Below are 26,977 nucleotides of genomic sequence, written 5' to 3' on the forward strand. Positions count from 1 at the left end.
ACGCGTCTGGCCGAGGCTCGCCCCTCTCGGGTTGACTCGGCCAGACTAATAAAACCCCGAGAGGCGTGGGAGTACCTCGCCAGACTTGGGGGCGGGTCGGCTTTCATTCTCTCTATGGAGTGCGAGGTATCTCGACTGTTGCCATCCCAACCAAACTGTCACTCGCGCGTTGGAGACTTGGAGTAGGTAGGGAGCTGCGGTGGGTGGCTTTGCCTTTGCCTCCGTGCTCCGTTCACGTTGCTGTCTTGGGTCTCCGTTATACTGCTGGGACAATGCGCAACAGCAGTTTCTTGCTGCGTGGCGGGGGCCTAGCACCTGCACTTCTACACACACACACATCCGGGTTGTGCTTGATGCTGCGCTGCGAGCGAGGGTTTATGAGTGGGAGGTTCTGTGGGTCTCGACTCTCGTGTTAGAGCGGGCGAAGGCACACATACACAGGGCGAAGGCCGAAGGCACACAGGCAGGCAGGCAGGGCGAAGGCACACACCACCACAGGGCGAAGGCACGCACACACACACACGGCTCACCCGAATATGAGACGAGCGGCTTCGCCTGCTCGGCGTGGTGCAAGGCGAGCCCGCAACCGTGGACCAAGAAGTGTGGCTGGCCTGGCTGCGTGGATTGCCCCGTTTGCAGCACGGGTGGGTGCAGCCGAGATATGGCCGAGGCCTTAGCGAGATGACACCGCCTCGTCTAGAGAGGGTCCATGGCCCTCCCATAGGCACCTGCCAGCCGTTTTGCGCGAAGAGCACTCGATCGTGGGAGGAGCTGTGCCATTGGGAGCACTGCGACGGCTGCCCCCAATGTGCCCCGCCTTCTGCGCCGCCCTTCCCGCCTGCACCGCCCGGACCGCCTTCTGCGCCGCCCTTCCCGCCTGCACCGCCCGGACCGCCTTCTGCGCCGCCGCCGTCACAACCCCTCGCGGTCGGCCCGCTCTGCCCGCTGGGCCCCTCCTGGACAGCGAACCCGTCGATCATGTGCTCCTCAGGCAACGTGTTGCAGGTGACTGGCGGTGATCAGAGCATGCGCACCACCGACGCGCAATTCTTCAGCAGCGCGACGATCACGGCGTCGTTCCCGCGTGTCGACTACTGCGACGACCACTTCATCGTCCTCTCGTCGAGCGACTCCTTCTCCTGGAGCTGGGGCTCAGAGTCGACGGCGATCAAGTTTGTCTGGAATTGCGCTACCAAGTACGTCTACTTGCCAAGCTCGAGCACAGAGCAGGCGCCTTGCGACGTGTACGGCGACATCAACATCGGCATCACGATCAACGACACGGCACCGTGACATTCACCGACGACGTGGGCTGCGGCTCACTGGCCCAGTCGGGCATCACGCTTCCCGACAACCCGCTCTATCTCTACGTCGGCGCCGATTGCGACGGTTGCACCACGCAGTGGTACGAGCTGAGCGTCTCAGCGGGTGTTGCATCGCCGTCGCCACCTCAGCCCCCCCCGCAAGACTGCTCAAGCCTAGCCGACGGAGGCGTTGCTCTTAGTACGTGCTCATCGGTGGTATCATCGGGCAGCTGCTGTCAGATGGTTGCCCTGGGGTGGTGCCAGCAGGCGTGCTGCTCGGCAGGGGTAGACTGTGCCTCTTCGGGGCAGTCTCCGCCGCCATCCCCATCGGCACTTCCATCGACATCGCCGCTTCCTTCGCCGCCTCCGCCGCCGTCGCCGTGCGTCTCCCGCTGGTTCAGCCCGGGCAACACGCTTGCGGACGAGGCGCATGTGCAGCTGCCGCGCGTCGCCGGCGTCAGGGCCGTCTCGTGTTGGCTGCGAATGGACGCCGCGCAAGACACTTTCTCCTGGGACTACCTCTTCGATGCGCGGCCAGGGTTGGGCTCCGGATGGTTTGCGATCGTGGGGGGCGGCAGCATGTCCATCGGCTCGAACTGGGTAGTCAGGAAGTACTACTCTTACGAGAGCGGCACGCCCGTCGCCTTCTCATCGATGCCCCGCTACGACGCGTGGATCTTCGTGTACGCACAGTCGAACGTCGCCTTCACGGACGACATCACCCTGCACTCGCGCTACTCTCGCGACGAGGACCTCGCGGCCAAGATCGCCTCCTTCACGATTTGGGGCGACGCCCTCACGGACGCGGTGGTTGGCCTCGCTGGTGGAATGTTGCCAGACACGAAGACGCCGCTCGCCTCCTTCGTGGCTGACCAGGCCCAGCTCCCGACGAGTGCCTGGCCGACCCCCGACGGGTCGCTCACGGCCATTATTCAGGCGGGCGCGGGCGCTAATTCCGGACCCCTCGCTGCGGAGATTGGGCTGCCCGCGTGCATCGAGTATCCTTACGCGCTGATGCCTCCGTCGCCTCCGTCGCCGCCGGCAGCGCCGGCCCCTCCGTCACCACCTCCGTCGCCGCCACCGGCGACGCCTTCGCCACCGGCGCCACCCGCGCCACCGCCGCCACCGGACCTTGATGTAGTGCATGGGCCGCAGCTGGCGGGTGCTGTCATCTCATCTGAGGACATTCCGGCCTTCTTTCCAGAACCCAGGCCAGCATGAGCACCACGGCGGTGAGAGGTTGAGGTGCGCACCTCAACCTCTCACAGACCAGCGCATAGCGCCATAGGACGTATTTTCTTCTCATAACAAGGCTGTGAACTCCCACTCGATACCTCCCCAGTCTCAGCCACAAGGACTAGGTGCGCTAGCGCTATTGGGTGGAGACTCGCGGTGTGCAGTTCGCTTCCCACCACGAGGCGAAGCCGAGTGCGCCGCGAGGAAAGAGGGTCTATGCCGGCACCCCTTTGGGTCCCCGCTAGTCGCGAGGCGGCTGTGCCGAGGGGCCCTCGCGCGTAACTGAGTCGCCTGTCAGCCTGAGACTTCCCGTGGTACTTGGTTCGGGGTCCCCTGTCTTGTGTGTCCCCGCGGTCGGCGCTCATCCGGTGTGCCCCTCGAGGGACGGCCGCGCCGCCCTGGGTCGCCCTTCTCTGCAATGCGGCTCGCGCTGCTGGTCTCGTACGACGGCACGCCGTACCGCGGCTGGACCGACCTGCGAGACGTCGCTCTCCGCCCCGCGCTGGCCCGCGTGCTTGGCTGCTCGGAGAGCGACCTGCAGCCGGGCCAGCAGCCGTCGCTGCCACTCCTCGAGGCTGCCAGCCGCACCGATGCCGGCGTGCACGCAGCCGGGCAGGTCTGCACGCTCTCGCTCGACGACGCGGTGCCGCCCGATCGCCGGAGCCGCCTCGACACCGCCCGGCTCGCCTACTCGCTCAACGCGCTGCTGCCGCCAGAGGTGTGCGTGCGCTGCGCCGCGCTCGTCGCCGACGGCTTTGACGTGCGCTCCAACGTCGGCAAGCAGTACACCTACCGGCTGTCGACGGCGAGCACGCGCGACCCGCTCCGGAGACTGCACGAGTGGCATGTGCCGCCGCGTCGCGGCCGGCCCGGCTGGGACGCCGCCGCAGTGGCGTCGACGGCGGCGGCGATGCTCGGGACGCACTCGTTCGCCGCGTTCGGCAACCGGCCGCGCGGCGGCGAGCGGAGCGTCGAGGTCGACCCGGTGTGCACCCTCTCGGAGCTGCGCCTCTCGCAGGGTGGCCTCTCCGAGGCCTCCTCGGCCGGGCGATGGGCCTTCACCGTCCGCGGCGACCGTTTCTTGTACAAGATGGTTCGGAACCTGGTGGGCAGCCTGGTGAAGGTTGGCTACGGCGAGATGGAGGGCGGCGAACTACTCGAGGCGCTCGCGGACGGACGCTTCCGCCGCGGCGAGTCTGTGCCGATCACAGCTCCGCCGCACGGCCTGGTGCTGGATAGCGTCGAGTATGCGGCTGGAGAAGACCCGTTTTCGAGTAGCAGCGCTGGTTTAAATTGATGCGTCGGAAAACGATAACGAAGTTAGTGAAGAGAGTGTGGCGGAGAGATGTTGAGAGTGCGACAACGGTTGTGACGCGTGCGCGGCGTGTGTGTGCGCGCGCGCGACAGGACGAGAGGGAGGCGCTGGCTCGCTGGGCGGACGGAGATAAACCAGAGTTCCGGTGTTCCGCCGAGAAGACGCCACACGACATCAGCACGAGACACGTGCATTGGGGGGGGGGGGGGGTGCGTCCTTTTGGCGGCACGACGTGAGCTCTCAAGCGCATGCTTGCACAATCATTTCGGGCATCCTCTCATTCGCTCCGAGCCGGTGACCCGTCGGGCTTGCGCTTGAGTGAGGCGTCGTCGTCATCAGCGGCATCGGGCGGTGCGGCGTCGGCATCGGGCGGTGCGGCGTCGGCGGGCGCCTCGGCGGGCGCCTCGGCAGGCGCCTCGGCGGGCGCTTCAGCAGCCGCTTCGGCGGGCGCTTCAGCAGCCGCTTCGGCGGGCGCTTCGGTGGATGCGGACGCGTCGGGCAGCGGCGCCTCCTCGCCCGTGGCGATCCTGTGCGCCCGCTCGAAGGCGTCGAGCTCGTCGCGCAGAAAGACGCAGAGGAGCAGCGGCGGGCTGGCAGGCGCGAGGATATGGGCGCTCACCTGTGCGGGAGGGGGGGGGGGGGGGTCAGCGCGGAGCTCCCTCCTCGAGTCCAGCCCCCGCCTCTGGAGGCACCTCTGGAGGCAGCTCCGCCGCCGCCGCGCCGAGCGCGTCCATCGTCAGCGGCGCAATCTCATCGGCAAAGGGGCCGGCAAAGATGCCGCCGGAGATGGGCAGCAGCCTCAGCTGCGTCGGGCCGCCCTCGCCGCTCGCCGCCGCGTGGAACTCGCAGAGCACGTTCTTGTACGCCGCGGCGAGCTCCTCCTGCGCCTCCTCGCGAGAGTGTTGGCCGCCATCGTCGCGCCTGGACGAGGCGGCGGCCGGGCGGCGCGCGGCCGGTGAGAGGCGCGGCCCGCGCGGCCGCCGGCGCGGCGAGACGGCGGGAGGGGCGGCGCACCGGCGGTTGAAGTTCGGACCGACGGTGTGGATGCAGTGGAGGGGCCCTCCCTCCTCCTGCGGGTACGCGTGGTGCTTTGCGAGGCCGACCGCCGTCACAGCCTCGCGCACCGGCTCCGGGAAGGCGTCGTCGTCGCGGATGCCGAGAAAGTCGTAGATGGCGCCCGACGCGCCGCCCGCGCCACCAGGGCCGGTGCGCTGAATGAAGGGCAGCCCGGCCGGGTCGCAAAACACAATGCCGGCGTCAGGAGGGCCGGCCCGGTCCACGACGCCCTCGCCGCGCACGAGCTGCTGCCCGAGGACCGAGTACGGCACAACCTGGACACGCTGGAGGAGGTCCAGCGCCGGGCCAGAAGCGGCCATTTTCGACAGCCCTGAAGGCAGGGTGGGGGAGCCTGTGTCAAAAAAGAAATAGAGACGTCCATGAAGGCTAAGCTCAAAAAGAAAGGATAACGCACTCTCTAAAAGAAAAGACTTTAATAGTTCGATCCCCCAAAAGAAGAAAACCTTGCAACATCCTCCACTGCTCCGACGACGAGGTCCCGGTGCAGCGACGACAATGCCATCTTCCACCACTACGGCGTTGCTGTGCCTAGCCGTCGCCGCGGAGGCCCTCGTGCTTGCGCCTCCACGTCCGGGCCTTCTCGGTGTCGGTGCGACAACCGGGCCCGCACCCGCTCGGGCATCTGAAGCGCTGCTCATGCAGGATGGCGCACAGAAGGAGTGGCCGGACTTCTCGAGTCCGCTCGAGCCGCTCGACTACGGCATAATCGCGATCCTCGGCGTCGGCTTTCTGCTCGTGCTCTCCGGCCTGATCACAGATTTTCCTGTTTGAGCGGATGCGCAGGCGGCAGCGCAGCCTCAGGCCCTTGGGTCGGTGGGTCCTGTGCTCGCGCTCGTCCCGCCGCTCCGCCATGTCGCGCCTGAGCTCGTATTTATGTGTTGCATGTAGACGGGCATGTGTGCAGCGGTCCTTTAGCATGGTGTGTGATCGCGACCTGCTCGGCCCGGTCACCGTTGAGTTAGTTTTATCTGAATGGGCGCTCCATTTGGCGCACGATTCAGAGATGTTAGACGTACAACTGACACGTGATACAGCAACCATACACACCGAACGTCGCCCACATGCCACAACGCAGAAGGAGCAAGGACCACGCACCGGGACCCGAGAGACCGGAGACCGACGCCCGACACGAACCCGCCACCGACACAACTCGTTGGTCGTTCGCGCAGCACGCTGCTCACCACTCCCCTCGCCGCTGCCCACACTGGCTCTCACTCGGCGGCACGCAAGGAGCGCCGCGCGGTGCGGAGCTCCGAGGCGAGCGGGCTCCGGCGGAGGCAGCAGCTTGAGCACAGAGGAGAGGACGCCTAGGCACAGTTGTGGAGAGAGCGTGAAGGGGCGCCGCACAACTCGGCACCATCGCCTCCGACTGCATCTCGGCGTCTCGCCTGCGTCTCGGCTAACGCGAAAACATTTTCTTTTCCTCGCGATGTCCACCCCTTCCGCGCCGCCGCTCGCGCGGCGCCTCGCCGCCGCCTCCACCGCCGCTCCCTCGCCAGACACGCCGCCGCCCGCCCGCCTCCTCGACCTCCCCACGGACCTCCTCGTGCGCGCCCTCTCTCGCTGCGACCCCGCCGACATCGCTCGCGTCGCGGCCGTCTCGCTGCTCTTCCACGCCTCGCTTGCGGAGGACGGCATCCGCTTGTGGGCGCAAGAGCGCGGCTTCGAGCTGCCGGCGCTGCCTGAGGGCGAGGGCTGCGCCGTGCGGTGGCTGTGCTGTTCTGCGCTGCTGCGCGCGTCCAACCCGCCGGCGAGGGCGGCCGCAGGCCTTTCTCACAGCGCCTTCATCGACGGCGAGGGGCGGCTCTCGGCATGCGGCGACGCGACGGATTTCCCCCTCCTCGGCCATGGCGAGGGTGTGACGCGGCTCAACACGCCGACCCACACCCCTTCCACGCTGGGCGGTGAGCGCGCCGTGAGCGTGGCGGCAGGAGCTTGCCACAGCCTCGCCCTCACCAGCAGCGGCGCCGTTTGGAGCTGGGGCTATGGAGGCCAAGGCCGGTTGGGCCACGGCGACGAGGAGAGCCAGTGGCAGCCAAAGAAGGTCGAGGCGTTGGCGGGCCAGAGCGTCGTCGCTGTCTCGGCTGGAGGGTCGCACAGCCTCGCCCTCACCGCCGATGGCGCTGTCTGGAGCTGGGGCTATGGTTACTCTGGCATCCTGGGCCACGGCGACCAGCAGAAGCAGCTGCTGCCCAAGAAGACCGAGGCCTTGGCTGGCCAGCACGTCGTCGCTGTGTCGGCAGGAGAGCGTCACAGCATCGCTATCACCGGCGACGGCGCTCTCTGGAGCTGGGGCATGGGAGGCTTTGGCAAGCTGGGCCACGGCGACCGACAGCACCAGCTGCTGCCCAAGAAGGTCGAGGCCTTCACTGGGCGGCGTGTCGTCGCTGTCTCGGCTGGAGAAAGCCACAGCTTCGCCATCACTGCCGACGGCGCCGTCTGGAGCTGGGGCATGGGAGGCTTTGGCCAGCTGGGCCACGGCGACGAGGAAGACCAGCTGCTGCCCAAGAAGGTCGAAGCCTTTGCTGGCCAGCGCGTCATCGCTGTGTCGGCGGGATGCTACCACAACCTCGCCATCACCGCCGACAGCGCCGTCTGGAGCTGCAGCCACGGAGGTTTTGGCATGTTGGGCCACGACGACCAGCAGGACCAGCTGCTGCCGAAGAAGATCGAGGCTTTGGCTGGCAAGCGCGTCGTCGCTGTGTCGGCTGGAGGCGACCACAGCCTCGCCATCACCGCCGACGGAGCCGTCTTTACCTGGGGCAAGGGTGAGCGCGGCTGCCTAGGCCACGGAGAGGACCTGTCGGAGGAGCTGCTGCCCAAGAAGATCGAGACGTGGGGACCGTAGCGGGTGTCTCTGGGGGCGGTACACACACACGCACGCACACACGCACGCACACACGCACACACGCGCGCGCACACAGGAGCTCCAACCAGCAACCTCCCTTGGGCTTCCCCGCGCCCCTGTGAATGAATGTTTTCTCGCTGCATGCCCTGAACAAGTACGGATCTGCGCTTTTTGCTACGACACAAAAAACCGGTTCAGTTCAAAGGCAAAAACGAAAAGATAGGGTGCCCACAGGACCCAAAAGAAAATAGCTTACCGACTCAAAAAGGGACGCACGAGGCAAATCTGATGTTGGAATGTTCCAATAGGAGCGAGGCCTCTTCCGTTGGGGGACCGAGTACATAGGAAACGAGGGTTCCCCGGTTTGTCACGCGCGAGCGCGAGCGTGACACTGCACTTGGCGCCGAGCGCCCGCGGCTCAGACCTTGTGCAGGCCACCCCTCATTGGGCACGCCGGTCTGGACCGATGGCGCTCGGTGTGGAGCAAGCAAGACCCCCCCCCCCCCCATCGGCGCGCGCTCGCCATTCCAACGGGCGCCAGGAGCACCAAGAGGACTCCTCATGGCTGTGCCCAAGTGGGCTTCGACCGGCCTCGGCTGGGGGGGCGGGTTGTCCCGGCTGCGGACACCTTCTGCAGCCCCCTGGGCCCGTGACAGCACCCCAAAACTGCCCCTCGGCGGCATACAGCACTGCCAGCCAGCCTCTTCCTCCTCCTCAAGGGCTGTACTATAGGCCATATTGCGCCGCCTCCTACTGGCAGCCGGGCGGGCGCGCGCCGCGGGCGCCTCGGCGCGCGCACGGCTCGCAAAGTTCGAACGAGTACTGCCGCCCGGCCGCCTCAAGGCTGCCGGGCGGCAGTACTCGCCTCGCAAGGCGCGCACCGGCTGATCTGGCTGCTGCGCCGGCGGCCGCTGCGCTGGCCGCTGCTGCGCCGGCTGGCGGGCGGTACGGCCGCCGGCGGCCGCTGCACCCGCGCCTTCCCTCGCGGGCGCCGTCGCGCCGCGCGCGCCCAACTCTGCTGGCACACGGCACGCGTCGTCACTCAGCCCGGAGAATAGGCGGTGCAGCGCGCGAAGCGCGCGCGATCTCGTACTTTTAAGGCTGGATCCGGCCATTCCAAGGGTATACCTTTGAGAATCCCCAGCGTCCCACCCTCCTAGTCACACTCTCAATATCTCGACTCTCCAACACGAAGTGCTGCGATCTGGGGTGGCCCATTTCTTTTTTCTTTTCTTTTTTTGGGCCCTGTGGGCACCCTAAAAAAGAGAAAATCCATGCCACTGTCCCGCGCGGAGAGCCGGGGCTTCGGCTTGGCGCGCGGCTTTACGCCCACCCCTCACACGTCACAGAGCAGTGTCACACTGTACACTGACACCTTCTCCCCTATTACCGACTCTAGGTTGCGCACGCCTCCCAGCGAGCTAGGATCTCCGCTTTTTCTCCCCTAGCCATCCGTCCGCGGACCGCGCCGCGCGCCTCTCTGGGCGTCTAGTGCAGCCACCCTTCTGGCGTGGGTGATTGCCAAGGCGGCTCAGAGTGCGCTCGGCTTGGCCAATGCGAACTTCCAACGCAGCGACTCGCACCCAGGTGGAGAAGAGGAGTACGCGACCCGTGGCTGCCCATGTCATCATGCACCGGCAGTAACCCGCGCATCGTGGGGGGCAGCTGCACCGGGAGCACTTGGTGGCGACGCAGTGCCTTGCCGACCATCAGGTCCTCGTACGGCTCGGTCCGACGCAGACGGTCCACATCGGTGCGGGGCCATGCAAGTGCCACGAGTCGGGCTGCCGCCCGAGACAGCACGTATCCGCCTCCCTGCAAGTACGAGACAAAATCACTCGTGTAGTACCGTCGATTCCAATAAAACTCTGGCTCGTTGACCTTGAAGTGGTACCGTCGGTTCTGCTTCAGAGGACCAAAGTTGTTGAGATACAAGCCAGAGTAGTCATGGTGCCCGATAAAACGCAACAGGTCGCCTTGCCCCATCCCGCCGGTGCGGAAAGACGCCAGGTCCGTGTCATCTACCTTGTACACGTGTGTGTACCCAGAAAAGGCTGGCAAGCGACAGAACGCATCGAACGCCGCCGCCATCTTCTCCGGCAGGCCCAGATAGGCGTCACTACACCGCAGATGCAGAATGCCGCCCGAGAGGAAATGCGGCTCGGCCTGCTGCGGGTCTCCCAGCAGAAAATAAAAGTTCGTTGGCCAGCTGCGGCGGCCGCGCACCCGCGCGATTGTCTTGGCACAGCTCACCACGAAGCAAGCCACACGGACGTCATCTCCGGAAGGCGGCACAACCGGGCGGATGGCGGGCGAAACCATTGCCACCCGTGGGCAGACGACAGGGCATGGACGTACCGCGGGGGCACTCGTGGTGGTCGTGGCCTGCTCTCTGTCATCAGTGGCGACGGATTCGGAGAGCGGTGTTGTCTCCTCCTGCTTCCCCATGGCCCGCGCGCGGCCGAACGGCAACGCAGACGACGCGCTCTGGATCATGACGACAGCTTCGGCGCCGACACTCCTTCGCAAGGGGAGGTTCCGCGCCGGCGCCGGCGGGCGCTTCCGTTTTCGGGTTTAGTCGACTTTAGGATTTGTTTTGTGGAGCTTAACCTGATGTTATCGAATTTATAGAATTTGAGAAAAAAGAGAAATCCCAGCTGCACACCTGCACGCTGGCACGACAAGGGTGCAGATTGGCGCGGAGGCACACACACCGGCACACCAACGAGTGGTGGGCGAGCTTCGCGTTGGTAGGTAGGTATTTGTTAGGTAGGGAGAGGCCCATTTTTTCCTTTTTTATTTCAGAGACCTCGGGACCACGAAGGGGGAGAACGAAGAGGTCTGGATGCGGCCAGTCTTTGGCGCGATGCAGGAGCTTCCACAGCGGTCTGGGTTCACGACGCAGCTCCCACAGCTAACGAACGCCGCAATGCGGCGCTCGGGTCGCTGTGAGGCCGACTGTGTCATCTGCCTCGAGTCTATGCATCCGGACGACGCGGTGTGGACATGCGCCCGCTGCGACAACCCAGTCCACTCGAGCTGCTTCGAAGAGTGGCGGCGGCACGCCAGGCGTGCGACGTGCCCCGTGTGCCGCTGCGGTGGTCGAACGGACACCGGAACTGACGATACATGCTGCTCCATTTTTCTCTCTCTTGCAGCCGTCGGCCTGGCGATGAAGGTGACGTGAGCATAGTTTAGTCGACCGTTTTCGCGCATGCCTACCAATCCAGACATCACCAGAGCCGCCTTTCGCTCCGACTCGCGACGAGGCTGCTCGAGGCCACAGAGATCTTCCTGGCGAGGACTCGGACAATGTGGATGCCACGCTGGTAGGCTCTGCTGGCTTTCCCTGCACGCCAGACTTCTTCCGTTCGTTGAGCTGACCCAAGGACAGCGTCGTCTGGGACGGACGATGGTGCTCACGTCCTGCGTCCTACCTAGGCTAGCGCGTTCTCACACTCTCACAGTGTGCCCGGCGTGCGCAGCCGAGGTTTGTTAATGCCAGCGTGCGCGCCATTAGTGCCAGTCTGCGGTCTGCGCGGTGTTAGAGCGAAGTAGAACACGTTTTGGAGAGGTTTGGTGAGGCCGATCAGCGCGCCGATTGCTGACATCCCGCGCGTGTGTGAGAGTGAATATTCTTGATACACACACACACACACACAACACACACACACACACATCCCGCGGCCGGGGGGCAGACCCGGTGCCAGCTATACGAAGCCGGCCGTGTCCCAGTTAAGCCGGTGTGGTTCCTCCCGCGGCACCTGGTCTCTCACACACACGGCTGTCTCTCACACGCACGTTTCGTACTCGAGCACGCTCTTGTCTTTTTCCGTTGGGTGGACGCAGTCGGGAGAGTACACACAACTTCAGAACTCGGCCGCCGCCCTCGGCTTCGAGCTCACCCTCGACCCTCGCGATCTCGCCCGGCGCTCGTCGTCGGGTCGGCCGCCATTGCGGTCGGCGCCACCACCTCCTCCCGCCCCCCCCGCAGCCACCGCCGCGCGGCCGCCAATGCGACCGACCCCACCCTCCTTCCCCGACCCCGCCCTAGACGCCCCCGACAGCGAAGCCCGCGCCGCGCGCGGCACCACCACCGACTCTACCTCCGACCCCAGGGCCTAGGCGGCCCGCCATGAAATCTAGCCGTGTGTGCTGGCGTCCGGGTCCCAGCGGCGCGCCGCCAGCGAGCAACCGGGCCAAACTCAGGATGTCTCATCTCCCCAGGGAGCGCGACTTTGACGTCCTCATCTTCGGTGCGAGCGGCTACACGGGCGAGCGAGTTGCGCGCACGCTCTCAAAGTGGTCCATGCCCGGAGGCGCCTGGGCAACCGTCCGTTGGGCCATCGCTGGCCGCTCGCAGAAGAAGCTCGACGGCATGCTCGGCGGGCTGGCGAGTCCACCGACCGGTGTGGTGATCGCTGATACGTCGGACGAGGCCTCGCTGCGCGCAATGTCCGCACGCACGCATGTGCTCATGAACGCAACCGGGCCGTACCGCTTCTACGGCGAGGCGGTGGTGAGCGCCTGCATCGCAACAACGACGAACTACTGCGACCTGTGCGGTGAGCCCGAGTTCATCGACCGATGCCAGCTCAAGCACTCGGACGCCGCCCGCACGGCAGGCGTGCTGGTCGTCCACGCGTGTGCCTTTGACAGCGTGCCGGCTGATCTCGGCACGCTCTTCACGGCGATGCAGTTCCCGCCGCCCGCCCTGTGCGCGCACGCGGACATGTACCACGTGGTCTCGGTCGAGGGGAGTCCACCTGGCGCGAGCGGGCACGCGACCACCTTTCGCGCCGCGGTCCACGGCTTTGGTGGCGCGGGCGAGACGCGCGCGCAGCGCAAGGCGTCTGCTCGCCGCGATAGAGTCGAGGCTCTGCAAGGACAGCATGTCCCACCCCCAACGTCCCTGGCACCCCCCAGGCGCTGCTCGCCAAGCTCGAAGAGGAGGCGCCGGGGAGCTCGAGGCCGCCGCCGCCGCTCGGCCCGAAGCTCAAGGTGGCGGCTGGACCGGCGTGGCAAAAGGCGCGCGAAGGGTGGCACTGTGAATGGGATCGTGTGCCTGACCAACACTAATTGCGCGTGGCAAGAGGGCGCTCCGGGAGCGCCCGCGGCAGTCAGCCAGCCAGTGCGACACACGCCTCCTCCTCGCGCGTGGCACACGCGCTCGTGGAAGACACAGCGGCACTGCTAGTGAACCTAGCCGATGGCTGTGAGCAGCACTGACTCCGACTGCGGGTGGAAAGGCGCTCGCGCGGTACTCGTTCCTCTTCCCCGGCGCCGACGTCGCCGTCGTCCGCACCTCGCAGCGCGCGCTCGCGAGGCAGCCGCGGCGGGCGGGGGAGCCCTATCTGACGCCGCAGTTTGGCGCGAGCTTCACGGTGGCGAGTGCGCGCTCCGCCGCCATGGTCGCCCTTGCCGGCGCGCTCTTCAACGCGCTGAGCGGCTCCGGCTGGGGCCGCGCCCTGCTGCTGCGCCAGCCGGCCCTCTTCACGCTCGGCGCCCCGCCCTCCGCCCTCCGCTCTCTCTCTCCTCTCTCGCCTCTCCGTCCTCTCTCGCCTCTCCGTCCTCTCTCGCCTCCCTCCTCTCTCGCCTCTCTCCACTCTCTCGCCTCTCTTCTCTCCCTCCTCTCCTCTCCCTCCCTCTCCCTCGACCCTTCCCTTCCCCGCCTGCCCACCCTCAGGCGCGTTCTCGGACGAGGGACCGTCGGAGGAGAGGCTCCCCGCCCCAGATGCGCAACATCTCCCCATATCTCCCCATATCTCCCCATATCTCCCCATATCTCGAGGCCCTAGTCGCGCAGCACGAGGCACGCGAGAGGACGCGCACTCAGCTGCAAGCGGCTGGCGCAGGCTCGCGGCAACGTCGTGGAAGAGCGTCTTCTTTGGCCGCGGCTGGTCCGACGCCACACCCGACAGTCCGCCTTCTGCCAGCTTCGACCGCACCCCTAGATGCGGAGCACAGGTCTGAGCAGTCAAGCTGCCACTCGAGAGGACACGCATTCCGCTGTGCCTCAGCTCTTCTCGGCTGTGCCTCAGCTGTGCCTCAGCTGTGCCTCAGCTGTGCTCAGCTGTGCTCAGCTGTGGTCAGCTGTATTCGCATCCCTCGTATCGCGGTGCTCCGAGTCGCGGCGCGAGACCGTACTCCCGCCCCGACCTCGGCGTGCTCACACTGTAGGACCGCGCCGCGACCGTCTTAGTCTCGGGCCCCGAGCCGGGCTACATCGCCACCGCACTCATGTTCCTCAGCATGGCCCGTTTCATCAAGGAGGAGCGGCGGCGGCTCCCCATAGTTGGTGGCGTGTTCACGCCGGGCGGCCTCGTCGGCTCCGGAGGCGCCGCCGCCATCACCGCCCTCGTCGATGCCCTCCGCGCCGTCGGCATCCGATTCGAGGTGGAGGAGGCTCTGCATGCGATCGACGACTCGCGCACACAACTGGGGGTGTGGGGCCCGCCCGCTGCGGCTCGCTCAAAATTGTGATGTGTCACATGCCATGTGTTACTTTTTAAATGAATTTCAGAATTGAAATTTGAATTGTGAAGTTATCTGTTGTGAGAGCGGCAGGACGCAGGTGAGAGCGGTGACCGGTGTGGTAAGATCCCGACAAACTCTGCAATGCTACGTCAGTTTTCTGCAACGGCTCTTTACGAACCAGGTCTACTCGGTGTTCGCAAACCCGGTGGCGGCGCATGCCGACGGGTATGGACGCCACGTATGCCAGATGGAGGTGGAGCTCCTGCGAAGCCGAAAGCTGCGGGTGAGGAGAAGCGACCGGACGGCGTTGCCACCGGAGGCGGGGCGGGGAGGCGGTGTGTGTGGGGGTGGGGGGCGGGAGGGGGAGGGGTTGGACCCCTGCGGTTGGACCCCTGCGGCGTCAGCGGCGGATGGCGAGAGGGAGGGCCCGCGCCGCGGCTGCAGGGGGGGGTTCAGTGTGGCACGGCTAGATGCCGGGCGCGGCACGGCGTGATCTCTCACCGCCGCACTCGGCTTGCAACAGCGTGCGGATGGGGCGGTGGGGGCGGTGGGGGCGGTCGGGCGGTGGATGTGGGGGGGGGGGGGGGGGGTGCCTGGACACCACTGCCGGCAGTGATGAACAAAAAAGTAGCCCCCAAAATGAACAAAAAACGGCCGAAATTAACAAAAAAGTAGCCCCGGCCCTGGCCTGGTTCGCAGCGCGGTACTCAGACGGCCCGCGTCCGGCAGGCGAAGGGCGCAGCAACCGCGACGGCCGAAACGCCTTGCGAGCCGGCGTCTTCCGCAGCCTCGCCAGCCTCCGGGTGGCTGCGCAAAGTGTCCCTCGGGCGGCAGCAGCCCGGCGCACACCGACGCGCCGACGCACCAGCCCTCAACGCAGCGCGGGGAGCGGCAGTCACCGGCCCAGGGCCGCCTGCAGGGCTCGACAGCGCTCGTCGCTCAGCCGATTGCCTTTCTCGAGAACGAGGAGACGCCCCTCATGGAGCGTCGCGCCGAGGTGCGCGTCTACCTCGAGATCGAGCCGAACCACTTCGCCCTCCGGGAAGGTGAAGAGGTTGAGCCTCTCAGGCGAGCCAACCAGCTTGCCTTTATCCACAGCAAACCCGCCGTGCGAGGCGGCCGCGTGCAGGATCGCCTCGACTGGCTTCTCGCGGTCGACAAAGAGGTGGCACGGCCGCGCGCCGGTTGACGCGGGCATCACGACGGCAAACATGCACCTCCGGGCGGGCGGGACCGCTGCGTCGCCCACCGGCCTGCTCGGCTTGGTGGTGAAGACCAAGGCGGGCGCGCCGCCGTGGCGTGATGCTGGTGGCGTCGCGAGCGAGCCTGGGGGCGCGCGGTCGGTGGCGGCGGTGCTCGAGCAGCAGCCCATGAGGTGTGGGGGCCTGAGGGAGGGTGCAGAGGTTGTAGAAGCTGAATCAATAAAATGAACTCGGGGGCACGGGACGCGGCACAAACGGGGCACAAACGCCAGGCTACAAAGACGGGGAGGCACGTAGTGACGCAGGGGAGTCTAGGCGACGGCGGCGTCCTCCGACGCCGCGGCGAGCCTGAGCTCGGTCGCAATCTCTTCCGCCGCCGCGAGCTGCAGCGCGACTGACATGCGCTGGGCCTGCAGCGACAGCCACGACCGCGTCGACCAGCTCGCCTCGTCCTCGTGCTGCCGCTTCGAGAGCTTGTTGCGCACCTTGTCCTTCATCTGGTAGAACAGCCGTTTGACCGCGTTGCACCACCCGCCGAAGGTTTCGAACAGGTACATCTGCACGTCGGTGTCCGAGCGCGAGAGGGCGTGCGCGTAGTCCGCCTTCTTGTACGCCACATAGCCGCCGCCGTCGCTCGGCCTGAAGTCGCCGTCCCCGACAGCGCCGCGCTGCTCGAGGCCGAAGACGTCCGCGCTCGTGCCGGGCTCGGTGTTGCCGAGGCCGACGAAAGCGCCTCGCTGGCCGACGTCCTCCGGGTTGTAGAAGCTCGTCGAGTTTCTTTTTCGCGAAAGCGCGAAATTTCTTTTTCGACGCAAACGGCACCTGAAGGACATTTTGCACCTCGATTTCGTTGCGCAAGCACGCCTCGTTTGCGACGGCGGCCCGATTGCTGAGGGAGGGTGTAGAGGATGTAGAGTGTAGAGTGCTGTAGAGCTGTAGAGCTGTAGAGCGCTCTGGAGCGCTGTAGAGCTGTAGAGCTCTACATCCGGCGCGTGACGATGCGCCTCCGTTGTAGAGCGATGTAGAGGCGCTCTACAACGTGAAATCTCTACAACAAACTCTACATCAAGAGAGAGAGACACAACCCCCTTTCTCTTTTCTCCCAGTAAGCTAAAAGTACGTACATCAATAAGCGGCGAACGAGGCACGGTCGCTCTCCGACATGAGGCGCGTTGCACTTGCCAGTGCTGCCCTGGCCTTCTGTCTGCCCGCCCAATGGGTAGGAGGTGCCTCTGCTGCTATGGCATGCCTCACGGCTGCGACTGGCCGGCGCCTCGGCGCGTCAGCTCGGCTCGGCGTAGCGATAGTGGCCAGCGCAACTCGCCTGGACTCAACGCTCAGCCAGGAGCTCCCGCACGCGCTGGCGCGAGTCATGGCTCATGCAACGCTCAACAATGATCGCCTCGCCTCGCGCAAATGCGACCGTCCTCGCAGCCGACAGTCCACCGCCTGCTAAAGAAGCACAGCGACGAATGCGGCACCTTGCTTGTTTTGTATGCGCTTTCTCTTGCTTGGTGTACCTGTGTTAGTGCCAGTGCGCGCCAGTCCCGTGCCCAGTGTCGTGCGAGGGAGTTTTGTTATAAAATTCTCTCTGTCGTGCGTATTTTCTTCTCATAACAAGGCTGTGAACGCTCCACTCGACCCTCCAACATCTGTGCAATCACACCGATATGGCTGGCGCCGCTGAACTCGTACCTGGTAGGCCATCGCTTTGCTGAAAGATCAGGCGCCTGAATGGCGACAGTCCTACTTATGGATTGCGCTCGAAGTACGAGGAGCGCAAGAGCGCGCCGCAGGCGAAGCGATTTTTTGGCGGCAGGGCTGTTCCAATTTATCTTGTGATCACGCGCGAGCCTGTGAATAGGCCCCTGAGGCCTCAACCCCCAACTAAAGGGTTGGCGGGGGGTCTCAACCGTCAACCAGATGTGGTTGAGGGGGGGCCTCAACCCCCAACCCCTCAACCACAGTATGTGGGCTTCACGAGCGCCAACAATCTGTGCAATCACACCGATGGCTGGCGCCGCTGGCACCGAGATCGTGTCCTTCCTCCGCAAGTTAGAGACCGGCCAATTCTTTGAGATCGCCGTCGACGGCGAGCGCTGCCTCCTCCAGACGCGGTGGGGCCGCAGCACGGCGACGCCGGTCTCGGCCGAGAAGCGCTTTGACTCGGAGGCGGCCGCACGCGAGGCGGCGGTGAAGAAGCGCACCGAGAAGCTCGCCGATGGCTTCGTCGAAGTTGACTGTGAGGTCAAGACTCCTGCCACAAAGAAGCAGCGCACGGGCGGCCCCTCCGGAGAGGCGCCGCCGACTGCAGCACCGCTGCCAACGACATGGATCTACATGCACAACCCCGAAAAGAACAAGTGGGCGCTGGAACGCACAGCCCATCCTCCCCGCCGATGCGCTACGCCGACAGGCTGGCTCCCACGTCTCAAAATTTCACCTTGTGCGCCCGCAGGTGGTACGACCTCGAGTGCTCGGGACTCTCCGTCAAGATTCACTTCGGAGGCTGCGCCAAGGGGAAGGGGTCGTGCCACCCAAAGGTGTTTGGCGACGCGGCCGAGGCGACTGGCTACGCGCGGGGCAAGGTCAACGCGCAGGGCAAGAAGGGCTTCGCTGTGGTGGAGGCGAGCAAGCGGCCGGCCGCGTGAAGTGAGGTCCCGGCGCTGTTGCTTGCTGCCGTGTAGCGAAATGCGAAGAGGGTGAGGCCGCGCGTCGGCCGTCAGGCTCCTGCACTGAGCGATGGTGACCGCGCCAGGTACTGAGCGGCACCGAGCCGCCGTCCTCGTCGCTGTCGAGAAAAGTCGTGATGTATAGTCCGCAGACCGGCCAATTTGGAAGTGTTTTTGGATTCTCTTTCTCATCTCTCTCTCACTCTCGAATATGTTTTCACATATTCACTCTCACGAGACCACGGGGGCGCTGGGGCACACTGGTCTGCCCGATGCGCCACTACCCAATGTCTTGCCGACGCACCACCCCATGCCGATCTTTTGATTTAGGTTTGTTGGCAAAGCAAGACACACACACAGGGGTCACGGAGCTCGCACACAAAAATCAAAATTCTGACAAAATCATAATCAAGTATCAACGACAACGTAAATCACAGGATTGCGACGAGTCGCAAATTCATTCCAGTGGTTGTTGTGGCGGGCCACCTTGCACCATCCACCCTGTCCAACGTCTTTAGTTTTAAGGCATGACCACCTGCTGGCGGCCCTTCCACCTGCACCTCCCCTCCTACGGTCCTCCCTGGACGCAGAACGTGAAATACCGATACCACCCCCGGCCCATAGAGCCTCTACAACAAACTCTACAGCAAAATCGCGCTCTACAGTGCTCTACATCTGCATCGCTCTGTCCCGCGCCGGATGTAGAGCTCTACAGCTCTACAGCGCTCCAGAGCGCTCTACATCTCTACAGCTCTACAGCGCTCTACACTCTACATCCTCTACACCCTCCCTCAGGGAAAAAGGGCTTCCACTCGACACCTCGAGAGCCTCGAGAGCGTCACCACCCTTGTTGTGCCAGTGTGCTGTGAGAGGTGTGAGTGAGTACACACACACACACACACTGAGAGCACTTGTGGATAGCTTGAATTCTTCTGCCAGTGTGCTGTGAGAGAGGCTTGTATTTTTTAAGAATTCAACTGGAAGAGCGGCGTTTTGCGGGGTCACCCTTGTGCCCCGTGCTCCTCGCCGCCGCCTTGTGCCCCGTGCTCCTCGCACCGGCCTGCTCCTCGCCCGATGCAGTGTACGGACAAGATAACGACAACGGAGATGACGCTGCCGATCACCTTCGATGCCGACTCCGCGCTCGAGTGCAGCCAGCTCGCGATGGGGCTCGCGTATCAGGACGACGTCGGACTGCGACTCGTGAACGCACTGCGCGTGGAAGGCTCTCCGAGCCTGATCTCCGTCGGGACGAGCAACATAGCATTTGCAAAGACTCGCGGGAGGAATTCCGAGGAGCTCGTTATTGTCAACCGCGGAACGATCATTAACAATGTGGAGGACGCGAGGCGCAATTTTGCGGGACAAGTCCGCACCGACCAAATTTTTGTCGGCAAGAGGAGCAGCGGCGAGGATGTCGCCATTAAGAGCAACCGTCGTTTCGCGCAGCTGATGGTTCACGGGCAGTACCTGGACCGCGCGATGGGCGTCCTCTTCACATACCTCCTCCTCGATGCGATGAAAGGCGTGTACCGCATCGGCGACTACAAGCAGGTGACCGTGACCGGCCACTCGCAGGGCGGCGCCGTCTCGATCTGCCTCGCCGCCCTTCTGGTGGGCTTCGACGCCGGGCTGCGCGCGCTCAAGGACGGTCACATCGACGCGCTCGAGGTCAACGACACCAGCAGCAGCGTTGACGCCTTCACAAAGGGCGACCCGACCGCGTCGACGCTGTCGATCACGCTCGATCAGGACGCGGAGCAGTTTGTCGTCAAGTGGTCGGGCGCGTGGACGCACGAGACGCGATGGGACGTCAGCAGCGCGCTTCTCCACCGCCAGGAGGCCGCCGCCCCTGACGGCCCTGTCCGCGTGTACGCCTTCGCCCCGACCAAGATCTCGAACCCCGCCTTCGAGGCCTGGATCCACGAGAACGTGCCCAGCACCTTCAACTTCATCATGCGCTTCGACCCCGTCGCCCAGATGGCGCGGGACGCCGCCGTGGCACCTCACCCTCTCCACGAGACTTGCCGTCAGACTGTGCGCCTTCGCCACCACAGGTGCTGCCATGGAACCGCCGGCCGGGCAACCTGATCGAGGTGCGCGTGCGGAAGAACGAGTGGCTGCGCTGGCTCACCTTCCCCTTCCTCGAGGCGTGGCTCAACATGTCGCCGTGGCTCCCGGCGTGCTGCGCCGAGAAGGGCACCTACGGCGGAGCGCTCCACAGCGGCGCCACGATCCTCCCGGCGGTGACCGCCTTCCTGCTAGAGAGCCCGGCGGTCGCAAAGAAGGCGAGCCTGGACGCGGTGTGGAACGAGCTCAAGTACTTTCTCATCTTCGAGGAGTGGTTCGGGGGCGACACCTCCAGCTTCGTCTCGTGGTTCCGCCTCCAGACATCAAAGTTTCCCGACAAGCAAGTCGGTGCGACCGACCGGTTGCTGATCCTCAAGGACGGCAGTGAGAAGGGGCTCGACGACTTTGAGTACACGATCCGCACCTTCAGCGGCGCCCGGGCTCTGACGTGGAGCCGCGTGTACTTTAACGGCACCCTGATGCTCACTTTCTTCGTCCTGGCGCTCGCGCTCCCGTCCTTCGCAGCTCCCTGCCCCCGCCCAGGGCTGTCCCGTCTCAGCCTCCCCTCCCACCCACCCCGACCTCAGGTGCCGATGGCCCTTCTCCTACTCGGCGTCCTCCTCCTCCTCTCCGCCGTGGCTGCGCCCATCTACCTGACGCTGCGCGTCGGCGCCTACCTGTCCGCAGAGGCGGGCGCGTGGTGCTGCGTCTCAGAGCCGGCGACGGACAGCGCGGTGCGCGGCCTGCGCGCCTCCTCTCCCCTCTCGCCACGACCCTAGCCGGCGCCGCATGTGGCTCCCATAGAGAAGCGACATCAGAGTTGAAGCCGGGTACTAAGTTGCCGCCGCCCGCCCCACCGTGTGCAGAGCACGTCGGCGACCATCGACCGGATCGCGACGCCCAAGCCGCCGACGACGAGCGCGGCAACGGCTCGGCGTTTCGCCAAAGAGCAGCGCACAAAGTACCAGGAGCTAGCCAGCCCCGTGTGAGTGCAGAATGGAAAGCATGTACAGAAAGAAGAAGAATGAAGATCCACTTCGAATGAAAGAAAGAAAGCCAAACACAAAACAGCGAATCCTCCAAACGAGCCGAGGGGGGCGCGCAAGGCGCAACCAGCTGGGAGGAGAGGGGGAACAGGGGTCTCAGGGCAAGTCTGGTCCGAGACAGCAGAGCACGGTACATTAGAACAATAGAAGCACTTCTTGTGCGTGCGTCGAGAGCGTCTGGTCACCTGTGAGCTGTGACCTGTGTCTCTCGCTCTTCTGTCGCTCTTCTGGTGTCGTGACGTGACGCTGTTACTGACATGAACATTTGACTAGTTTGTTATGACCCCACCCAATGAACACACCAGTGAGGGAGGGCGAGACGATCGAGGAGTCCCGTACCATGCGGAATCGACCCTATCAAGTGCTCAAGTGCTCAAGTTGCAAAAAGTCTGTGGTGCAAAACCCGCCCAAAACCCGCCCAAAACTACCGGTACCAAAATCGCTGTCACGGCCAGCTCGGCACTATCTACTCAAAAAAAGTGACGTAGAGCACCCATTTTTTAAGCGTTCGCCGCATACACAAGGTCCGCCTGCGTGCGGCGCCAGCTTCTCAGGGCCGTAGCGCGAAAAACGACGGAGGAGATGCATCCTAGCTGTCGCCGCCGAAGGCGACTCGACGCTGCTGAGATCGGAGATCAAGCTCTGACAGGTCACACGTCGCTCCTTTGACGCCGACGTGACTCACCCGTGCAGAGCTCATCAGGACACGGTCTCGACGCGCTCGGTACGACGCCTGCGACCCGTCTCGGGTCAGGTGGCACGACGCTCATCGCGCCTGCCAGCGCTGCCGTGCAGGTTGCCACGACAAGGTCGAGCACGCTTCTATACGCTCGCCCAGCCTTCCTTTCCATCCCATTAGACAGCCTGGGAACGGTGGCGGTCAGAGGCAAAGCCTGCGAGGGGTGGTGGAACCACATGTCACGGGCACCGCCGGCTCGACGCGACGATAGCCTCCGGAAGCTACTTTGAGGCACCATCATCGGACGATGTCGACGAGTTGGGTCGCTCTCGCGGTATCCAGGTAGTACCCCATACTAGTAGCACCAGCCATGGCCTCAGGGAGCGCGGGCGAGGGCGCTGGGAGCAACACGGACACAAAAACATCAAAAGTTGTCATTTCCACACCACCCGTATTTGCAACTCTTCCAACTAGTCATTTGATACTTTTTTACCCTCTTTCTATCGTTCTCTTTAGAACGTCTCTCTCTAATCCTTCCACTGCCCCTGTATTGCGCCTTTTCTGCTCTCTCTTTCTCTCTGAACGTCTCTCCGGAACTCCCTCTCCGCTAATAGAGTGCACGGTACGTATAAGTCAACCCTTGCTGCCCTTCGGCGGAAGGTGAGCGCCTCTGTGCACCGAGAAGTCCCAAGTCGGTGGCTCCCAGACGCAGTCTTCGGCCGCAGGGAAGCCGCGCCACATGTGGCGGAGAAAGATTTGGAAGGCGTCCCAGTCGACGTCGCCCTGCAGCGGGTTGTCGGGCGGGTCGTGCGGCGGGAAGAAGAGCCACCCCGGCACCTCGGGCGCGCAGAGGCACGGGAAGAGCCAGCAGCCGCGCGCCACGAGGAAGCCGGCGAGGAAGATGAGGGTGGTGGCGATGCCGACCAGCTCGACGGCCGGCCCCGTGTGCGGCGGGCAGGCGGCGGCGCCGTGCATCAGGTAGGGCAGCGCGTGCCCGAAGAAGGCGAAGATGGTGATGAAGAGCGGGATGAACCAGAGGTAGAGGATGGTGAAGTAGGTCTTGACGCTAAAGATCATCAGGTAGGTCCCGATCAGCGACACCCACGTGTAGACGAACTTCATGCTCCGCCATTCCGCCGCCGCCCTCGGGCCTGCGACGTACTTTCTCGTCACGCTTATCTGGCCCTCGCTGAAGCAGAAGAGGAACCAGGCGAAGAAGAGGCCGTTGGTGCCAAACCTGCGAGCGAAAGGGGGGGGTGGGCGGGGGGGGGGGGGGCGATGGGCGAGTCCAGGGGAGGCGGACGGGGAGGGGCTAGGCGCGGGTGCGGTGGCCACTTGAGGATGACGTCGAGCATGATGTAGAACTTTGCGATGTTGTGCAGCGCGGCCTCGTACTGGAACATGACGAGCGCGGGGCAGATGAAGGGAATATAGGCGGGGATGATCACGCAGTGAAACTCCATGGCCACCGCGTAGAAGAGGGTGGTGCAGTAGGAATACGCGCCCGCCTCCTCCCGCGCCGCCATCGAGCGCAGCAGGATCTTGCTCTGCCAGACGCCTGCAAAGTAGGACTGGTCGACGCCGCCAGAACCCCCCATTCGCTTGTCGTTCTTGCCGGCGAGGTAGCCGATGGTGAAGAGGGGGAAGATCAAGTAGGTGAGGAGCGCGGCGGCGGTGACCGAGAGCGGCTTGTCCCAGATCAGGTAGTCCTCCCACTCGAACACCTGCTCGTAGCACGGCGGGGCGTGTGACGAGCGACGCGTTTTGCAGGGAGCGCGCTCCTCTTCCTCTCCTTGTTTGGGCAGTTTGCAATGAAGGCGGAGGAGACGAGCGCGTCGAGCATGAAGAGCTCGAAGCCGAGCGTGACGCAGATCCAGACGTTGAGCACGTACTGGTGGATGTTGCACCCGACCATCAGGGACCAGCACTGCTGCGAGACTGGCCACGAGCACCTGGTGCGGCAGGGGCGGCAGACAGGCGGCAGGGAGGCGGCGACTCGGCGAGGACTCGGAGCTGCGCGAGGCAAGGCGCATATGGCGGCGGGCGCACCGGCAGCCCAGCCAGTCAAACACGAGCCCGCGCGAGCCCGACAGGAACGGCACCCAGATCGGCTGCGGTGCGTTGACTTGAGACACGTTTGCCGCCGGGTTCGCGTCCCAGCTGGCGAGCAGCGGGTAGGCGGTCGTGGGCTTGCCGTCCCGGTAGCCGGTGATGTTAGCGAGCTCGTCTGCGCCGAGCCTGCGGCTGATAGCGAGCGCCATGCACATCTTTGGAAGGCTGCAGGGGCGGGGCGGGGAGGCGGAAGTCGGTGAGTGAGTGAGGGAGGCGGGAGCTGCTGTGGGTAATGCAGCGTTCCTCGTCGTGTTCCATTCAACGAACTCGCCCGATTCGATCCTCTTGTCGACGAAGTCGTTGGCGGTGGGGCTCAGCAGGTATACGGGGAGGCACTGTGCGCGGCGGGAGCGGGGTGAGAGAGTGCAAGCAGAGATGGCTGTCGGCGAGAGTGGCAAACCTCGGAATAGGTTGGAGGACGGTAGCCCTCCTCGTCGTTGTTGAGCCAGCCGATGCCCTCACCGACCGTCAGATCCTCATTGTACTCACGCGCCTCCGCCATCAGTGCCTCTGTGTCCTGTGCCGCCGACGCAGGCTCGAAAGGACGGGTGGGCCGCCCATTGTCACTCTCAAGCGCTCGGAGCTGTTCGTGTGTGCTGAGCATAATTTGCAGGAGGTCGTCCTTGGCAAGTGAGACGGCCTCCTTGCTCGACTCGTAGGCCTCCCGGGCAGCCGCCTTCTGGTCCTCGTAGCGCACAGAAGCGGTCGCGGGAGCAGTGAGCCGTGATGGCAGCTCATCGAGGCGGGCCCAGACGGCGTCGTCGCCGGGAAGCGACATCGTCTAATGGTGGCGTCGCGGGGCTGGCCCAGTCCTCGAGCCTAGCTCTGCCTCTCGTTCGGTGCTGTTGGCAATCGTGCAGAGGCCGCTGGCCGAGGTGCACAAGGTGGCAGCGTGCCACCCCGTCGGCCACAAGCGAAACTGAGCGCATCAGAAAAAAATAGCACATTGGAATAGCATCACAAACTGTCACTCCCCTTTCTCCCGGCCGGGGTGGGGCGCGCGGGGGGGGCGGGGGGGCCGGCGGGTGTGCGGGATGTCTGTGGGCCCGAGAGCAATGTGTGTGTGTTCGCCTTGCGGTTGTTTCATAACATCGAAGGCTAAGCTCGAAAAAAATTAGAAAGCACGACAAAAGCCGGGGCTAGTAGGGGTATAGGAGGAGGAGAAATATGACAGGGACGCCTGGGACCGAGGAAGGGACACGCACGTCCCACCTTGCCGGCAGATGACCGACCATGTCGACTGGCCACGCGCCGCCCTGGCGGCGTTGCTGCTTTGCGCTTCGTGCAGTGTGATGGTCTGTGCCTGGTACCTTCACCTCCGAGCGCACAGCTGGGGCATGCCGAAGGCCATCCTCATCTCGTGGGCGATTGCGGCCTTCGAGTACTGCCTCCAGGTGCCAGGCAACCGGATCGGCGCGAGCGCCGGCCTCAGTGCTGCGCAGTTGCGCGGCCTGGCCGAGCTCGCCGTCCTCGTCTCCTTTCTCGTTTTCCAGATCAAGGTGCTCCAACAGCCACTGCTCTGGAACCACGTCGTGGGCTTTGCCGTCGTCCTGCTTGGCGTGCTAATCGTCCTGGGCGGGCCGTTCACCTCGGAGGTGGGCGCCGCTGAAGGTGTGGCGCTGCCCGTGCGGGTGAGCGCCAAGGACCTGCAGCGCACCAGCAAGGGCCTCCCTCCCGTGCGCTGGGAGCTCCCCTCGGTCTCGCCGCCGCCGCCGCCCTCGGCCTCGGGTACCGGAGGTGCCGTCGCCGCTGGGAGTCACTGAGCCGCCGTCAGCGGAGCCCGCCGCACGGCTGGCGTGGACGGCCGACGCCTAGCGCCGGCCGCGCGAGGCAGCGACAGAGCTCGCCGCCTTGCCCGAATGCGAGCTCGCCACGCTCCTCCTCGAGCTCGCCACTGGGTCTGGTGGGTCTTCCCGATGCGGGCGCATCGCGTCGGTGACGCCAACAGCGCACGCCAACGCGCCGAGGGACGACGGCATGTGGGTTGCGGGGCCAGTCGACGCCTTCAAGCTCCGCTGCAGCGCGACTCTCTTTGGCGCGCTGGCGCAGTGTGCAGGCGGCGCGCCGCTTCTCGAGGCGGCGCGGGGCGTGTTTGCCTTCTCACGCCCGAGTCATCTACACGGCGGCAGGGCGCGGCGAGTGATGGGGCGTCTTCCGCCGTCGCGGCGAGGAATGTGCTGCGTGGCTGCGACAAGCCGACGCTGCAGCTGCCGCTGTCGGCGAGCGGCTCGCTGGCGGAGACCATGGCGCTTCGACGTGGGTGTCGCCCGGGGCTGGCCCAGTCCGCGAGCCTGGCTCTGCCTCTCGTTCGGCGCTGTTGGCAATCGTCTCGAGGCAGCTGGCTGGGAAGGTTTTTTTCTAAAAAGAAATCTGTCCGCACAACACTGGGCACAGGACTGGGCACGGGACTGGCGCGCACTGGCACTAACACAGGTACACCACTGGAGCCGCCTAAGCGACTCCGGCGAGGACGGCGAGGCACTTAGCTCCGTGCACTCGACCGCCCTCGCCATTGGCAAGCTCATTCACAATCTGCTCTGCGATGGCCGTGTGAAGAACGACTGAGATGCGCTGCTTCTGCAGCCCCAGCCAGCTCTTGGTGGTCCAAGCCACCTCGTCGAGGTACTGGGCCCGCGTCAGCTTGTTCTGCAGCACGTTCGCCGCCTTCCGGAGGATCTCACGGACCCCCCTCCCGAACCCACCGAACGACTCGAACAGCAGCAGCCGCACATCGACACCCTTGTCCTCCTTGGCGTAGCGATACTCGCCACCATAGGACGGTACGCGGCGATCGCCGCCCACCACCCTGCCCCCCCTAGTTAGTATGCCACCGACCAGTCCCCTGCCCCCTCTCGCCCTTGCTCTTCCTCTCTCCATCCATTCCCTCGCCCCCATACCCCTCGCACTCCCCTCCATCCCCCTCCCCCCCCCTCCCCCCC

At 64.9% G+C, this 26,977-nt stretch overlaps 7 protein-coding genes across 7 annotated transcripts; 4 read left to right on the plus strand and 3 right to left on the minus strand.

Annotated features, from left to right (window-relative positions):
* Positions 1-2,958: 2,958 nt before the first annotated feature.
* Positions 2,959-3,837, plus strand: EMIHUDRAFT_219343 (hypothetical protein; the record flags this gene model as incomplete). The annotated part of the gene is made up of 1 exon (XM_005758802.1): positions 2,959-3,837. One exon carries the CDS (start codon positions 2,959-2,961, stop codon positions 3,835-3,837), a length of 879 nt encoding a protein of 292 aa, XP_005758859.1.
* A 150-nt stretch (positions 3,838-3,987) lies between these two features.
* On the minus strand, positions 3,988-5,262 carry EMIHUDRAFT_453489 (hypothetical protein). Its single transcript, XM_005758803.1, has 3 exons — positions 4,870-5,262; positions 4,548-4,776; positions 3,988-4,474 (listed from the first exon to the last, which is right to left on the minus strand). The coding sequence occupies exons 1-3, from the start codon at positions 5,229-5,231 to the stop codon at positions 4,133-4,135; spliced, it is 933 nt and encodes a 310-aa protein (XP_005758860.1). The 5' UTR covers positions 5,232-5,262; the 3' UTR covers positions 3,988-4,132.
* A 6,728-nt stretch (positions 5,263-11,990) lies between these two features.
* Positions 11,991-14,311, plus strand: EMIHUDRAFT_453490 (hypothetical protein; the record flags this gene model as incomplete). Its single annotated transcript, XM_005758804.1, has 4 exons — positions 11,991-12,650; positions 12,707-12,781; positions 13,030-13,164; positions 13,961-14,311. 4 exons carry the CDS (start codon positions 11,991-11,993, stop codon positions 14,261-14,263), a joined length of 1,173 nt encoding a protein of 390 aa, XP_005758861.1. The 3' UTR covers positions 14,264-14,311.
* Positions 14,312-14,440: 129 nt separating this feature from the next.
* On the minus strand, positions 14,441-16,292 carry EMIHUDRAFT_219349 (hypothetical protein; the record flags this gene model as incomplete). Its single annotated transcript, XM_005758805.1, has 5 exons — positions 14,441-14,519; positions 14,634-14,695; positions 15,004-15,064; positions 15,157-15,642; positions 15,796-16,292. 5 exons carry the CDS (start codon positions 16,290-16,292, stop codon positions 14,441-14,443), a joined length of 1,185 nt encoding a protein of 394 aa, XP_005758862.1.
* A 1,213-nt stretch (positions 16,293-17,505) lies between these two features.
* On the plus strand, positions 17,506-18,290 carry EMIHUDRAFT_359610 (hypothetical protein). Its single transcript, XM_005758806.1, has one exon. The coding sequence runs from the start codon at positions 17,859-17,861 to the stop codon at positions 18,108-18,110; it is 252 nt and encodes an 83-aa protein (XP_005758863.1). The 5' UTR covers positions 17,506-17,858; the 3' UTR covers positions 18,111-18,290.
* Positions 18,291-22,423: 4,133 nt separating this feature from the next.
* Positions 22,424-23,557, minus strand: EMIHUDRAFT_438746 (hypothetical protein). The gene is made up of 2 exons (XM_005758807.1): positions 23,262-23,557; positions 22,424-23,163 (listed from the first exon to the last, which is right to left on the minus strand). Exons 1-2 carry the CDS (start codon positions 23,522-23,524, stop codon positions 22,560-22,562), a joined length of 867 nt encoding a protein of 288 aa, XP_005758864.1. The 5' UTR covers positions 23,525-23,557; the 3' UTR covers positions 22,424-22,559.
* Positions 23,558-25,224: 1,667 nt separating this feature from the next.
* EMIHUDRAFT_438748 (hypothetical protein) lies at positions 25,225-26,416 on the plus strand. Its single transcript, XM_005758808.1, has one exon. It carries the CDS (start codon positions 25,262-25,264, stop codon positions 25,799-25,801), a length of 540 nt encoding a protein of 179 aa, XP_005758865.1. The 5' UTR covers positions 25,225-25,261; the 3' UTR covers positions 25,802-26,416.
* The last annotated feature ends 561 nt before the right edge of the window (positions 26,417-26,977 follow it).

Source organism: Emiliania huxleyi (genome assembly GCF_000372725.1).
Source record: "Emiliania huxleyi CCMP1516 unplaced genomic scaffold EMIHUscaffold_84, whole genome shotgun sequence".
In the NCBI taxonomy this organism is placed as follows: domain Eukaryota; phylum Haptophyta; order Isochrysidales; family Noelaerhabdaceae; genus Emiliania; species Emiliania huxleyi.